Consider the following 17,177-nt stretch of genomic DNA (forward strand, 5'->3'; position numbering starts at 1 on the left):
TCAGGCCACATGCTGCTATTTGTTAAAGCTGGACAAAAAGAACATGGGGACTTATTACACTATTATCTCTACTTTTATGTATCTTTGAAATTTTTTTCATGTTAAAACATTTCTTCTAAAAAAAGAGTATTATGAAAGTATCTGGTTTCTATGAAAAATGATTATTTTTCCAAAAGAGAGAGAAGACTGGCCACCCTCCTTCCTGTATTTCCTCACCTCTCTAAATAATCTGCTCACATTTGTCACACTTAGACATGTGCTCCCGACCCAAACAGAAAAGAAAAAGTAACCAGAATTCTCATAGCATCTGTTAGGTGCTAAATAAGTAGAAAGAGTTCTAGTTTAAAATGTGTGACATTCACTTGTGAAGACAGAGAAGCTGAGAGGGGACCCTGTCCTTTGTTAGATGCTGCTCTGCTCATTCTCCATGGCTCTTGGAAACAAGAGCCCAAAGAGAAACTGGTCCTCAAGAGACAGATCCAAGACTGAGCACAGGCTGTGCCACAACCTCCACCAGCCCTGAGGGAAAAGACCATGTGGGGTGTGAATGGCAGCACCCAGCACTGTGCCTGCCGCGTGGTGGCGCTTTATAAATGTTTGAGAAGGGAGAGAGGAAGTTGATTTAGTAGGTTTAGTTTTTAAGTGGGCCTGAATAAAAGGTGAGCTTTTGCAATATCCTTTAATCCCCCTCATATATCCTTGTTGCAGAAGGAAAAGTTAAGTGAGAATGTAATTGCCAAGACCCCTCAAAGTGACATTGGTCATAGCAAATGTAGCAGCTTCCTGTCTTAGTAAGAACTTTCAGGACGTGCTGGGCTGACGCTGTCAGCTGCTGCTTTGTAAAAATAAGCCCTATAATTAGACAGCTACTCCTTATGAAGCCCACTCAAGTGCTATCCTTTATTTTTAACCTTTATCACAGTCCTCAAGACAGAGTGTGTAGGGCCTCGCCCACAGCTGCTGAGTCAAACCCCAGCGGGCTCCACCCTTCCTGCTCCCAGCTGCATTCCGCTAAAAAAAGGCCTGCCAGCTCCCTACGCAATGGAACGCGGGGTCTGAGCACACAGACGGTTGCAGGGAATCTAATACCCAGGCAGCACTAAGAAAGAAACAGCTGCGCCAAATTTGAATCTTCTTTATTTACTCAGCCAGGCAGCTAACACACACAAATAACACTGTTTCATCTTGAATGCACAGAATTCACAACTGCTTTCTTAGCTCACTCCTGTTGCTCAACAATCCTTTTTTACACTTGCATGTTTAATGTAAATAACTTTCAGTCTTCCACTTTCTCCGTATCAAGTGATATTATGAACCTGTTGGCATAGTTAGTTGAGACAATAAACATTTAATAATCTTGTGGGTCAGGAGTGGGAATGCCAGAGGAATGCTTATAGCAATGTTAAAGGAAAGTATTATAGGGCAAAGGGATGTAATGGGGATTTCATTATATTTCATTGCTTTCTTTTTTGTTGCTTATAACTTGGTATTCACATTCTCTAACAAATTCTTTGAAAAAGTGTGTGCATAGCAAATAGGGCTCCATTTAAATGGACACATTAGGGTGAAGGGTCTATAGAGTTGTTCACTGCAGGAATTAATGTCATACTCTGTCTGTACAAATAATTGTATTAGGTGACAGGCAATACCAACGTTTATATAATTTGTGCTATATATAGCAGATGTAACTCAGAGGCCGTGTACTTAATCCTAGAAAAATCTCAACATAAGACAGTCTTCCCCCAGTGCCCACAGATCCCACAAACGCTTTGCATTCTAATTAAAGCTCTTCTGGGGTTAAGGCTAATTGGTAAGAAAACCCAGGCCTGTGAGAAAGCCTTTCTGTAAAACAAAGAATCCATTTGTCATGCAAATAAGCAGCCTCCAAAGTGGTAAATTTGAATTTTGAATGTTCGCCTGTTATCTTAACATTTCTTAGAATGTGGTTCAGCCAGTAATTGCTAGATCATTATTTTCCAGTTTTCCTCACTGCCATCCTTCAAAGAGCTAAAGAGCATGTTATTTGTATTGTTAAATTAATATTTTGTTGTTGTAGATCTAAAGTAAATGAATCACTGTAGTTGTCTTTGGTTTTCTTTGGAGAATGTTTTTGCATTCTAAATATTTTCCAATACAATAATTTCTTTGAGAAAATTTGTCGGTTTCCTTAAATAATAACCTTCAGGTTAGGCTTGAAATTCAAAAGTATGGTGGTTCCTTCCTGGTGAAGGTCCTTAAAGGTCTTTACACTCCATCCTTGAGGAAGTTGCTGGGCACTAGAGGGCGCTCTCAGCACACTGGGACGGGATTTGTTAGTTGCACAGAATTAAGAGCCATGCGCTGATTGTTGGGCCTTGGGCCCTGCTGGGGGCCCAAAATCAGCCTGCAGAGAGAAGCCACCTCCGTGAGCCTGCATTGGCTCTCAACTGCAAAGTGCCAATTCATCTGCCTTCAGTGAACCAACTGACCAAACCAACTGCTGAGCTTTCTCCCCCAAGGGAAAGCCTGGCTGCTACAAAGATTCTTTTTTACTCATTTCTAAATAAACTATTTCATGGTCAACAATTGTTTTCACATGCACTACCTTGCCTGCTGTCCTTCACTGACAACATTCCAGGGGCTCGGAAGGCATAGAATACAATGCATGTTCAGGACTGCAACCTGATGGTGATGTGTAATGAAGTTTAGTGTTGGATTTCGATCTTGGCCAAATGGTGACTCCTTGCTGACAGGTCATGTGCTTACTTCCTCAGCAGGTGAGTTCTCCTCCAGCCTCACTTGTGATCAATGATGTATCATGAACACAGGCTGGTGTTGAAGCTCAGTATGTAGCCCCCTTGGCTAGAATACATATTTGATAATAGTAGCAAAGAGAAATCAGCAGAGTGTAGCAATGCCCTGAGAGGACCTAAAAGAACTGGGTGAAGGAAGCCTTAAGGACTGACAACTAATACCTAATGGCTAAGACCTAAGAGGGCAGAAGAAGAAGAGGTCCTCCACAATTAGCATTTGGCGTGTAATAATGTGAAGCAAGACACATCACTTCCTAGTAATATGCTACAAACAGGTGATAAAGGGCGAGGGGTTGTTCCCCACTAAGGAATCCAGTCCAAACCCAGAGACCAGCTCACAGCCACTCAACTGAGTCCAAAACAACTAGATCTTTGTTAGACAATTGCCATCCAAACCAGAGTGTTATAAAATGAATTGTGTACCTCCACCCTTCAAATTCTTAATGTTGAAGTCCCCAATGTATTTGTATTTAGAAGCCGGGCCTTTATGGAAATAATTAAAGATAAATGAGGTCATAAGAGTAGGGCCCTAATCCAGTAGGACTGGTGACCTTATAGAAAGAGAACGAGACACCAAAGATCTCTCTTCACAAACGCACACAGAGGAAAGGCCTTGTCTATGTGAGCACACAGTGAGAAGGTTGCCTTACTAGAAACCAACCCTGCTGGCACCCTGATCTTGGACTTCCAGACTCTAGAACTGTAAGAAAATAATGTCCGTTGTTTAAGCCACCCAGTCTGTGTACATTCTTTTATGGCAACCCAAGAAGACTAATAAACAAGAGGTTATGGCAACACTGACAAAATTCTTGAGGGATCTTTGAGGAATACAGAACTCTCCTGAAAAAAAAAAAAATGAAGGAGCATTAAAAACCAGTTTTAGGTGTTTTACCTATAATCTACCTTGTTCATGTAAAAACAATAGCAATTTCTTAGGTAAATTTTGTGCAAATATCCCATTTCATCAAATCTAAGAAACCAGTGCTTATAAGGCATTACTGCATTTGCTATTAAGAGAAGAAAATTGTTATGCTCCATGTATTGTAAGACAGTCTTTATTTCAAAGATGGTAAAATGTGAAAATATGTATGTATGTACATATACACATATATGTAACATATACATATACATCTTAGCATTGATTGGTAAGATTAACTCAATGTTTATTGACCCATTTGCCAGGAACTTTTTGCCTATACTAGACACTGGGAAAATAAAAATAAGCAAACAAGACGTCAAGTCTCAGGAGTACTAACTAACTAACCCTTTGAAGGCACAGAAATATAAATGTATTGTGGCAGTCCCCAAGACTCCTCATATTACGCTGCCCTTTTAGGCCATCTAAAGTAGTCACAATAAGGAGTGTTGCCTCAAGTGCCCCAAACACAGTGTGCTCTTAATCTGAAATTTACTCATATACAGACTTGCAGTATAGTCTTAAGGGTAGCAGCTAGGTACAATAATTCTACCCTCGAACAAGGAATAAATAAGTAACAAACATCTCTTAAGAAATTGACTCTTGACCAGGCGAGATGGTTCACACCTGTAATCCCAGCACTTTGGGAGGCCGGGGTTGGTGGAACTCTTGAGTCCAGGAGTTCCAAACCAGCCTGGGCAACATGGCGAAATCTTATCTCTACAAAAAATACAAAAAAAAAAATATCTGGGTATGGTGGCATGCACCTGTAGACCCAGCTACTAGGGAGGCTGAGGTCGGAGGATCACCTGAGCCTGGGGAGGTCAAGGCTGCAGTGAGCTATGATCATGCCTCTGCACCCCAGCCTGGGCAACAAAGTGAGACTTCGTCTCAAAAAAAAAAAAAAGAAAAGAAAACTGACTCTAACTCAACTTTTGATCCACCACAAAGACTTCCAAGTTGTTATGGGGGTTGAATTTTGTCCCCCCAAAATTCATACATTGAAGTCCTATCTCCCCAGTACCTCCGAATATGGCCTTATTTGGAAATAGGGTTGTTGCAGATGTAGTCAGTTAAGATGAGATCATATATGAGTAAAATAGCCCCTAATTCAGTAAGGCTGGTGTCCTTTTAAGAAGGGGAAATTTGAACACAGGCATACGTAAAAGGAGAATGCCAAGTGAAGACGAGTTATGCTGCCACAAGCTACAGAATGCCAAAGATTACCAGCAAGCCACCCAAAGCTAAGGGAGAGACATGAAACGGACTCTCCCTCACAGCCCTCAGAAGGAGCCAACCTGGCTAACACTTTGTTCTCACACCTCTAGCCACCAGAATCATAAGACACACTTTTCTGCAGTGTCACCTGCTCGGTTTGTGATATTTTCTCACAGCATCCCTAGAAAACTAATGCACGATTGTTTTAAATTACTTTACCTTCCCTTATATTTTCTTGTCTTGTATCTAATTAGGATATTACAAGTGCATGTTAATTGTTATTATTATGCTGTAGGTGCTTTTTTGTCCCTATTGAACCTCATACAATTTATCCTGAAGCATTTTCTAAACTTCTTTTTACACGAACGATCACTTAGGAGACCTGGCAGAAAAGTGAGAAAGTGAGACTGGTAAGTGAGCAATCGCGTGCGCTGCAACAAAATAGGATATTGTGATGTAGCCAATTTGACCATTAACCTTTCACCATTTTCATCACCAAGTGCCAAATCAGAAGAAGATGCCAGTGAGGCATAGCATTGGAGTAGAGTGAACGATGGGTGCAAACAGATGAGAGTTCACGGATGTGCTGGGAAATGTGTTATCCACGTTATTTGGTAGTTTTCTAAAAGTTACCATTTAACATTTGGGAGGTTTGAGGGTCATGAAATGGGAGTGGCTACAAAAGTGTGCAAGATATTCGATGCCATGGAGACCAAATGCCAGCAAAGACACTCCTCTGCAGAGGCCGAAACCATAATACCATCTGGGTAATTGAGATACAGTGTCTAAAGAGAATGGTGAATGTAACCGTGGATCACGCAGGATTTTAGTTGAGGAAATCTGATTTGGCAGACAGAAGAATATCCAGAGAAATTCTCAGTGTCAGATGTGCTCTTGACTGGGAGAGCAATCTAATGCCCCATGGGACAAAATAGTGAAACACTAAAGAAAGAAAGAGGATCACAGCCAAACAGCCTAGGATTCATCTCTGGTGAAAAACTGGAGTGCTGGGCATGAATAATACTGAGGTTCCACCTATGAGCTGGCCCATGAAAACAGGTCAGGGGCAACCAATGGAAGGCTGAGGGGACTGCTGCAACTCTCATCTTCGTGGTCACTCCTGACCATATCTGGTAGTCCTGATCCTATCTTGCTGGTAAGCAGTAAAGCCAAGTCTTTTGGACAATGGCATCAAAAACCCCTATGTAGATGGACCCAGAAAGTGATGGGAGACAGGCTTTACCTACTAGAGATACTCATCAACAGATATGACCCAGAGAGCTGGAAAAGAACAAAAGGAGCAAATAAGAACGTTTTAAAACTTACTAAATAACTGAGCTATTTATTAGTTTATGCTCTGGACTGAATCGTGTCCTCCCAAAGTTCACATGTTGCACTCCTAAACCCCAGTGTGGCTGTATTTGGTGTAAGGATGTAACTGATGTTAAATGCGATCATAAAGGTAGACTCCAATGCAATAGGATTAGTGTCCTTAGAAGAGGAGACACCAGCGAGCTTACTCTCTCTCCCCGCCACGTGAGCACACATCTACAAGGCAGGAAGGAGCCCTCACTAGGAACTAACTGGCCAATACCCTGATCTTGAACCTGTCAGCATCCAAACCTGTGAAAAAATAAATTTCTATTTCTGTTGTTTAAAACACCTTGTCTATGGTATTTTGTTATGGCAGCCCAAGCCGACTAATACAGTATGCAATCAATTTTAAAATTTCTTATTAACAGCTATATTCAATAAAAGTTAATCTACCTCTGAGGAAAGTTTTTAAAAGGTTAATAGTTGCTAATGAAAGAAAAACTGTAGTCAATTATTTGTTGCATCCTACCTTTAATATAATGAGACATAAAAGCTTTACTCTTGAATGTCATTTAGTGTCCTTTCCTCATTTTCAAAGTAGTTTATTGTTTAGAAAACAGAAAAGAAAACCTAGTACACATCCCTAGCTATTTCTCAGGAAACATTCTCAGAAGTAGAATTACTAAGTTGAAGACTATGCATATTTTAAAGCTACTTGATAAATATTTCCAAAGTATCCACCAAAAAGGTTGAACCAATTTACACTCCACAAAGGAGCAGAGAACATCTATTTCCAGGTACTCATGCCACCTTTGAATTTCATTTTAAATTTTATGTCTTAGTTTGTTATCTCCCAGAAGCAGACACTGAGACAAGGATTCAAGTGCAGGAAGTTTATCTGAGTAATACAGAAATAGGGATGGATATGGGTAAGTGGTAACCAGAAACAAAGGCAGCCAATAAAGGGTGCATTACTAAGCCACCTATCGCAGTGGGCAACTGGAACTTAATCTTGCAGAGAAACTCTGGGAAATAATACAAAATGCCCCAGCATTATCCCACCTAAAGCGCTAAGGTCTTACATGACAACTCCAAGAGTCATTAAGTGAGGGCTACTGTTTTGTTTTGTTTTGTTTTGTTTTGTTTTGTTTTGTTTGAGATGGAGTCTTACTCTGTCACCCAGGCTGGAGTGCAGTGGCACGATCTTGGCTCAGTGCAACCTCTGCCTCCTGGGTTCAAGCGACTCTCCTGCCTCAGCCTCCTGAGTAGCTGGGATTACAGGCACCTGCCACCATACCTGGCTAATTTTTGTATTTTTAGTAGACATGGGGTTTCACCATCTTGGCCAGGCTAGTCTTGAATTCCTGACCTCATGATCCACCTGCCTTGTCCTCCCAAAGTGATGGGATTACAGGTGTGAGCCACTGCCAAGTGAGGGCTACTTAAGGAAAAGGGCACAGGGTCTTCAGCATTTTTTTTTAAGCCCTCAGGCATGGAGTTGCAAATACCGCCCTTAGAAGTCTACTGGGGAGTGCTGAAATGTCCAGAAATGTGTCCTGGCGCTGATGGCATCTGCTACACTTTGTCAACTTGATAGGGATAAAAAGATAGGTTTCTGTGAAGTGAAGAATTAACTTACGGCTTTTGGCTACTGGGAGGTGATCTCTAGGCCCCTGGAATTCCCAGCGTGTTGTGAGTATCTTTGTTGGCCTGAGGGCTTTGGCCACCAGTCTAGAGATGTGATTTATGGTGAGGGCTTTGACCCTCTGGACATCAAAGGCTCAGGTGAGCATCACTGGTTGGCAGTATTCTGTATGTATTGTCACACATTGTAACCAGGAGGTAACACAATCCATGACTCTGTAGAGAGAGGAAGATGGGAAGCCCTGTGCATGGACCCCTCCAGGCTCTGCCTTATGTCGCTTCCCTCTGCTGATTTTATTATCTGTGTCCTTTCGCTGTAATAAAATTGTAAGCATAATAAAATTGCTTTCCTGAGTTCTGTGTGTCATTCTTGTGAATTACCCAACCTGAGGGTGGCCACAGACAAGGTCTCTCGGCTTTTTCTTTTTTAAGTATTTTAACTTTGTTAATTTTTTTGTTGTAAATAGCTTATTATTAATTATTTGCTTATTAATTTAGTTTGTAGCTTTAAGTTATTGTATAACCAGTTCTAGCAGTCTTTTCCTTTATAGCTTTTCTGTACTTACAAAGGTCTTTCTCACTACAAAATTATATAGGCATTCATCTTTATTTTCAAGTTTTTTAGTGTCATTCTCCCACATTTAACTAATTCCATTTGGAATTTGTTTTCTTGTACTCTTTTAGGTAAAAATCTATTGTTACTTTTTCCCAAACTGATTCTCAATTGACCCAAAACCATCTTTTGCCTCACTGTATTTTTCTTCATTTTTATCACATGCTAAATTCCCACATACACTAGGGTTCATATGTGGTCACTCTATTCTGTTCCATCTATATACAGTCCATCACTCTTGTCTTTAGTTTCCGTGGGTTTATAATACATATTAATATCCCATTGCATACATTTTTCCTACTTATTGTGCCTATTCAAACTATTCTTAGTTTTCTTATTTATTCTTCCATCATAAAATTTTCTACACCCCAAGAAAATGTTTTACTCAGAACATAAAAGAAAAATTAAAATCACATCATCAATTCCCATCACACCTGCCCCTCCCCAATAAAATCCTACTAGAATTTTTTATCAGAATTGCACTAAACTTAAATATTAATTTTGAGAAAATTTGTATACCTACAAAACTGAATCTTTCCATGCAGGAACATGGTATGTCCCCCAGTAAAAACAAATACATTTTTATCCTAGTACTTCTATTTCTTTAATTAAACGCTGACTAAATTAGAGAGTATCTAGGTAGAAGACTCACATTGTCCACCAAAGTCTACTATGGGTTAATTTTGTTTCAAAAACATTAAAACCTATACATCATGAAAAAAATAAATACATACATTTTATAAATTGTTTTAAGTTGGCATCCTTCATACAGGTCTAGCAAGTTTCTTGTTAACTTCAAGGAAATAGCATTTTTATGGCTCTTAATACACACTGCTCCAGGAAATTTCCACTTCCACCAGCATCATATAAGACTGAATGGGTCCCCCTGAAAATTTGAGCTGATTAAAAAGTATCTCACTGTAGATTTAAAGTGTACTTCTTTGACCCCATATTTATCAGCTGGTTGTATTTTTTTCTTTGTGAACTGTATCTTTTGCTTATTTTCTATACTTTGACTTACCGAGTAGAAGTATTTCTCTCAGTATGTCATTTACCTCTTAATTTTATTACACTTTCTGATATATAGAATTAAAAAGCTTTCCATACTTGCAAATCTATTCTTTGTGGTTTCTCCAGTGGCATTTATGCTTAGTGAGTCTTACAATTCAAAGATGATATCATATTTGTGTATATTTTCTTCTATTTATTTATATGTTCTACTTGTTTTATATCTCATGTTTAAGGTCTGAAGAAAGCTGAAAGATCAGTCTTATCCAAGCTCATGTGTAACAAGTATAGACTGAATAAAAGTCCAAGGTCATCTGCCTCCAAGTTCAGAGCTCTGCACAATTTTCATTTAGCATGTATCTTCATGTACCTACCATGTGGCAAATAAATGAGGCTTCAAGAGTAACATAAAACACAATCCTCATCTAAAGAAGTTAAATAATTGCATCTATAAAACAATCTGAGACTGCCCCACCCCATCACTACAAGCTGAGTGAGTGACAAGCTACATGCAGAGAGAGAGGAGAGCTCTGTATGCCAACAGCCAGAAGCTGTTATGGAGGGTAGATCTGAGTTCTGCAGATCCAGTCCTAGAGAAGTAGATTGAGTTCACTGTATCCCACCCAGCTGAGCATATCTCTTCAACTTTCACTGATGAAGACATTTCAGAACAAAGAGCTTCTTTCCTAATCAACCACACAATGTACATGCGAATGTCTTACATTGTTACAGTCAGCAGAACTCCTCGCTCCAATTATTTCATGATCAATCTTGTACCCTCTTGTTTCTTTCTTCTATTCTATTTACTATCTATAATGGTCAATTCCTAATGACTCAGCAGCACACAAAATTTTTCTCCTCCAGAATCCCCAGCATCTCAAAATTAGACTCTGCCATAGTGAGCACAGCTGCTGTCCTTTGAATACCACACTAGCAGCCCAGCCTCTGCCCATCTGTAGCAGGGGCTAAGGGGGCACCAGTGGCTCTGCCTTACTGACTCTTATCAGAGAGTGAATGCCCTGAGTGGCGGCCTGTGGCCTCAATCCTGCTATCCCTCACAGAAGTCAGGAGGGAAGGGACAATCAAAGGAAAGAAGAGAAGAAAAGTTGTATGTGACAAGAAGCTAAATAACACCAAGTATTGCTGTAGGTGCCAGTCAGTGTCACCAGGGACACAGGCTGTCTAAGTCAACTGGAAAGGCCACTGAATCATTCTGCAGGCTTGCTTGTGACCAGAAGGCTGCATGATCCCTCCCCTCCTGCCACCACCAAACACAAAATTTGTAAACAATTCATCAAACCTACCCTCCTCCAAAATTCAGAGGCTTGGGGGGAAGGTTGTTTGCTGCCAAAAGTTCTAACAGAAGAAAGCTTACGTGCTGATCAAGTTTTAATAACGTGGTTAACAAGAAGTGTACACCATTTAGCAAGCACACAAAGACTGTGGGTAGGAACCACTGAACCCTGGAGTGTCTGGCTCCCAAGCCCATTTTCTGCCTACCTTTGGCATAGCTTCATAGTTACTACATTCAGAGAATCCCTTTCTACCCTTATCCTATTGAAAGGATGCGCTCTTCCCTTGCTTTTGGTCTAGGGCCTGGTTGGAGCTAACTAGGCTTGGCTGAGTCTGGGAAAGACCTTCTTCCGTTGCGTGGACAAGCCCCAGAGAACATGCAGAACATTGACCTTTCCATTGACTGTCTTTCAAACAGCCAGTGAAATCACTAAGTGGGGTTCTTCCATGACATATTTTGTTAATATGGGTTTCACTTTTTCCAAGAACCACAATGTTGATTTACTTTACACAATGACAGTATGTATTAATTTCTAATTAAACCCATCCAGATTGTTTTAGCCTTTTCCCAACGGGGTGGGGGACGGAAGAAGGATATTAAAATAAGTTTTAAGAAGTAAAAAAAAAAAAAAGAAAAAGAAAAAAAAAAACCTACCCTCCTCCTGGGTGAGAAACACAGTTCTGTCCATGCTTAATTCCACCTTGCTTGAAGATGATGCTGTTCTTCCACACTATAGAAAACGATATTATCTGACAGCAGAAACTTCAAACCAGAATATAACTTTCATTCTGGTGGATAACTCATCCCCTTTTTTATTCATATAAGAACCAAGCACTTTGGTCAAAGCAGTTAAATAAACAGTAAATCAGTGAAGCCTCTTGCTGAATCATCTTTTCTCATTTTATCTGCTTGCATTGTGTGCTCCTCATACCAGCTCCTACGTAGACTAAAAATAGGTTCATTTTTTAATAAGATGCAATATCTAGACATTATGAAATGAGACATTCTCAATCTTTCCTAAAAATAATTAATGCAATCAGTAAGGTTTAAAATCCATCAAAGCAAAATACAGGCTATACATATTAATACAATCTAATATTAATTATTAAATTTCTAAATCTTTAGTTCTAAGTAATTTTGTCACAAGGTGAAGATGTTTAAAATCCCAGTAGAAAATATTCTGATTGTCAAACACAGACAATAAAGATGGAAATAAAAATAAAAGCTTAGAATATGATTGTTACTAAACCTCTAAGTGCAGTCAGAGCAGGGGTAACCTCCTCTCAGGGCCTGCGCCCAAGGAAACCAAAACAGTTGAACTCTAACCACCACACTCACCCCAAAGCCCGGCAGGCTCCTCATCTTCCATTCCACAGTCCACTTTTTTCTCCTATCCACCCTTCTCCAAACTTTTCCTCCCTACTTGCTTTTTTCACTTCTCACCCTTTTCTTCTTTTTCACCCTTTTTCCCCTCCTTTCTCTTTGCTTTTCCTATTTCCTACCTCAATCTCACTTCTTCCCCTTCTTACAGCTCCCCTCCCTTACCACTGCTGAAGCCCTATAATCCCAGCACTTTAGGAGGCCGAGGTGGGCAGACTGCCTGAGCTCAAGAGTTTGAGACTAGCCTGGCCAACATGGTGAAATTCCATCTCTAAAATTAGCCAGGCATGATGGTGTGCGCCTGTAGTCCCAGCTACTAGGGAGGCTGAAGCATGAGAATCGCTTGAACCCAGGAGGTGGAGGTTGCAGTGAGCCAAGATTGAGCCACTGCACTACAGCCTGAGCGACAGAGCGAGACTCTGTCTCAAAAAAAAATTAAGTCCAAAGATCAGTTGTTATTATTTGTTTTCAGAAGTCTTAGTTTTCATTTTTAAAGTGGGCGCTTTAAACAGTTTCTGGTTTTCACTCTAAAAGGAAATTTATTTGTGTATAGGTGAACAAGAATGTGTGTCTGCATACTTGTGTTCCTGATGTTCCCCCTGGTGTAGACAGAGTAGTCACATTTTACCTCCACCCAAAGAACGAATGCTTAACTCTCTAGGGTGAAGGGCAAGGCAAAAACTAACACCCGATCCTCAGGACAGGACTGGTGAGGTCTTACCAGGTTTGCTGACGTAGGTCTCATCTGTCTTTCACATGAGGCGGCTCCAAAAAGGTGGATCAAAACGCTGAAGTTCCCAACTGCTCCAAAGCAGAGCTGGAGAGTGAATTTTGAGTAACAGCTTGGTAAACTGAGGAATAAGAAGCCAATGTTGTGCTGGTAATGTTTAACAACTGGGTCTGGGTTGGGAGGAGAGTGATAAAAAACCTGAGTTGTAGTATTTTCTGCTTTCTATGATGTAAATGCTCTTACCCTGACCAACTTCAAGCTCCCCCTGTGAAATAACTGAATGCTGAGTTGGGAGTAAATGCACGGTAAGTCCACGTTCTATAGCATAGTATTCCCACCACACAGACCAGGACCGCCAGGATCAGACCTTCATTCAGGAAAAACTGGTGATGTCCTGATTCAGTTCAAGAGTATCCAAGTGATCCTGCTCCCCAGCTCCTCCCCTAAACCCCTTCAAAACAAAACCAAATGCAACACTTCTCCCACATACCTAAGAATTCCAATCATTTGCTTCTAAAACTTCGTTGCCTTTAAAATGAAAATGTCCCGGAGAAATCTAATCCACTCAGTTTTTTTGTTTGTTTGTTTTTTGGTTTTCGGTTTTTTGTTTTTTGTTTTTTTTTTTTGAGACAGAGTCTCGCTTTGTCACCCAGGCTGGAGTGCAGTGACGCAATCTCACTGCAACCTTCACCTCCCTGGGTTCAAGCAATTCTCCTGCCTCAGCCTCCTGAGTAGCTGGGATTACAGGCACCCGCCACCATGCCTGGCTAATTTTTGTATTTTTAGTAGAGACGGGGTTTCACCATGTTGGTCAGGCTGGTCTCGAACTCCTGACCTCGTGATCTGCTCGCCTCGGCCTCCCAAAGTTCTGGGATTACAGGTGTGAGCCACCGTGCCCAGCCTAATTTTTGTATTTTTAGTAGAAATGGAGTTTCACCATGTTGGCCCGGCTGATCTCAAACTCCTGATCTCAGGTGATTCACCTGGCTCACACTCCCAAAGTGCTGGGATTACAGACGTTAGTTAGCCACCGTACCAGGCCACTCAGTTTTATAACATTTATATCTCAGAATATGTAAGTCTAACAGATCCTTGCCAGACAGTGAGCCTTGAGATGGGCAGGAAAGAAGGTGAGCAACATGTGGGCACTATTAGGGTCCATTTTGCCTCTTCCCTTTGGGGCAGTACCGCTGGCCGTGTATATCAAATTGAAAACAGATTAAATGTGGTTATACAGAAAAGATGAGCAAGAATAAGTCAGAAACTTTTAAATGCCATCTAAGGATTCTATGGCTGAAAGTACGAGAAGCCAGAACAATGTTGTTTTTTAAAGAAGAAAAACACATTATTATTTTAATAAAAAAATGAACTGCTAATGAGAAATTGATAATAGCTTAAAAACAACCTAGAGAATGGTTAAATAAATTTTGACACTCACATACATGCATACAATGATTACAATGGAATCCTCATGCAGTCAATGGAATATAATGCAGCCATTTAAAATGATAAAATATTTCTATATTTGATATGACAAGATTTTCAAGATATATTATTAAGGGAAGAAATACTATACAATAGTAGACGTAAAAATGTCCTATTTTTGAAGAAAGATAGATGTAGATAGAGATTGATGTAGATACAAATAGACACATGTTTATACACACACACCCCTCAGGCTCTTGACTCCAGGACCTCTCTCCCCAGTAAAGTCACCCCTAATTCTTTTTTGGAGTCTTCATGGGTTATTTCTAATAACTTGCTCATTATTTTTCCTTCATGTTGCTCTACTTTGGTCCTCTCTTCACCCTTGCTCCATCAATATCATAGTTACTGGTAGAATGCTAGTTCCCAACAAAAGCCATTGTTTTCTAGAGCTCCCTGACACTACAAAACTGATGCAATGGAGTTCACTTCAGTGAACTGTGCTGCAGTCCTGCTATGTTCTGACTGAAATATAGAGAAAGCCCCTTTCCAACGCTTGTTTTCTTTGTCATCTAAGCCATTAGCCTATAGTCTTTGTTGCCATAGAGGCCTAAGATTTAGTCTACAGAACAAGGTGAGCTCGTTGGGAAATCAGAAGAAAAGGGACAGGAAGACACAAAACACAACACTACCAAATTCTTTCCATTCCCCAATTTTGTTCACCAGGAGATTCCACCTCAAGCCTTGTCCAAATACCACAATCGAAACCATTTATTTAAATCAACCTTTGCATATCAACACCCACTCCACCCAACCCCTTTCTCCAACACAGCAAGGCTGTGATCCCAGATCAGGCTCAACTATTCCCCACCCTAACCAACCAAGCAGCCTGCAAACACACACAAACACACACACACACACACACACGTATCTGCACACATACTCTGAACTAAAACCAGTATTTACTTCTATATGGTAGGATTATGAGTGGTTTTTTTTCTTATTATTTACATTTTCTGTTTTTCTCGTACAAAAAGTTTGGATAATTTATAAAATGTTCCAACGTAAATTTTACATTTTCACTCAAGATCACACACATAACATTAAGTGCTTCTCTTTGGATAGTCAGGTTTGGGGAAATTCTGGTTTTTTTTTTAATTTTTTGAAAACTTTCAAATTTTCTGTAATGATTATAATCCCTTTAAAGGAAAACATATACCTTCATTTTTCTAATACATAAAACTGTGGCTCTTTCAGGGAAAAGAAAATTTAAAAGGGAAGGGACTGGTTCTTAGAGGTAATAACTGAACTTCCGGTAAAGGATAAGATCCTTTCAGAGAGAATAAGTATTGGTAGGCTGGCTGGTAGAAGAGAATGGGGTGGGAGAAGAGAAGAATGAATCAGAGGCTAAATAAATGAACTGGGAAGGAAGACGAAGATTGCTAATGAAGAGCATACAAAAGACAGATGACAGGAGTGGTTGCACACTGCCACCTGCGTTCTAGAGGTAAACTAGGTTTGCTATGGTTAGCTTCAAAGTGAGGTTCTTGAATTGTATTCCTCCTAAACAGGCTTTACCCGCTCAGCCAGCAAATGAAAGCCACAAGTAAAAATACCTGAAGTGACAGATGTGGTCTTTAAAATGATAGTCATGGTTTCTACTTCAAAGAATAAAAGGATAGGATTAGTGTCAGTCATTGTATCTTGAGAGAGGTAGTAGAGACAGAAATGAAAAAAGAGTATAAAAGAGAGTACAGTCAAGAGTGAATTCAATAAAGCCCACCTCTTCTGCTGATTACAGCTAAACACTCTGGACAAAATACAAAAAACAACTACCTAAGGACTCTGAAAGGTAAAGAAATGCAGTCAGATTATGAAGTCAAAAACTGAAACAGCAATTTGCACAGGGTTAAGTTTCTCATTTTATTTCCTCTTTCTTTTCACAGGCTTTGGCCGAAAGCAATCACACAAATGAGCTTCGATGGGGGTGCTGTAGACAGCTAATACTTTCAGATAAATCCCTTCTGTCTAGAAAGAAGGCTGGGATCCTTTAAGCTGAAGAACACAGAAAGGGATCCTTTAAGCTGAAGAACGTAGAAAGGAATCCTTGCGTTCTCATTCCCTCCCCTAATTTTCACAGCTTGCCTAGCACAGCCAGGGTGGCAAGTAGCATGGTCAGCTAAAATCCCAACAGAAATTCTGTTTTTCTAGTTAAACAAACAGATCCTGTGGTCCAGAGAGTACTGGAGTAAGTCAGTAGGTAAATTTTCTCTCTCTTTTTTCCATCTCCACATAGCACCCAAAATGGTCCTGGTCACAGGACCTGGTAGCAGCACAGGCAGCCAAAACTCCAAAAGAATCCCTATCTATTGGGCCAGAGGATGCGGAATAGAAAACTTATATAGGTAGGTGACTATGGGGAATCCTGGAGATAAGAAATTAGAAAAATGGATCTCCTAACTCTGTGTATGACCTAGCATAGGCCCAGGCTTAACCCTGAGCTATGCATGCATGGAATATACTCAAAGCTGCCAAGTAGAGGTTCCAAAAACTGAGATAACATTGGAAGTGTCACTCACAAAATACAGACAGTCTGAACAAAACCAGTATGATTACCTAATCAAATAATCAGTCTTCCAAATCTCTTGAGGATTTTAATGAAAAACATCCAAATTAAATATTCAGAATGTCCAGGATACAATCTAAAATCACTCAGCATACAAAGAACCAATAAAAGTTTACTAATTTGCATGAAAAGTACAGTCAATAAATGCCACCACTGAGAAGACCAAGATGGTAGAATAATCAGGCACAGATTTTAAAGCAACTATTGTAACTATGCT

General features: G+C 40.1%; 1 protein-coding gene across 6 annotated transcripts in view; it reads right to left on the bottom strand.

Annotated features, from left to right (window-relative positions):
* Positions 1 to 17,177, bottom strand: part of TNFSF4 (TNF superfamily member 4) — a 307,507-nt gene that overhangs the window by 259,521 nt on the left and 30,809 nt on the right. For 2 of the 6 annotated variants that reach the window (XM_063627390.1, XM_063627388.1), the window contains exons 1-3: positions 13,400 to 13,913; positions 12,901 to 12,996; positions 11,454 to 11,529 (exon numbers count right to left, since the gene is read on the bottom strand). The exons of 2 other annotated variants lie outside the window; for them this stretch is intronic. Coding sequence is in view for 1 of the 4 variants with exons in the window: in XM_063627391.1 (XP_063483461.1) it covers positions 12,901 to 12,996 (96 nt within the window). In the remaining 3 variants the exon portion in view is untranslated. Of the gene's footprint in view, positions 1 to 11,453; positions 11,530 to 12,900; positions 12,997 to 13,399; positions 13,914 to 17,177 lie in introns of those variants that run through there. 2 more of the 6 variants (XM_063627391.1, XM_063627394.1) reach the window with 2 other exon arrangements.

This window comes from Symphalangus syndactylus, chromosome 12 (assembly GCF_028878055.3).
Source record: "Symphalangus syndactylus isolate Jambi chromosome 12, NHGRI_mSymSyn1-v2.1_pri, whole genome shotgun sequence".
Lineage (NCBI taxonomy): Eukaryota > Metazoa > Chordata > Mammalia > Primates > Hylobatidae > Symphalangus > Symphalangus syndactylus.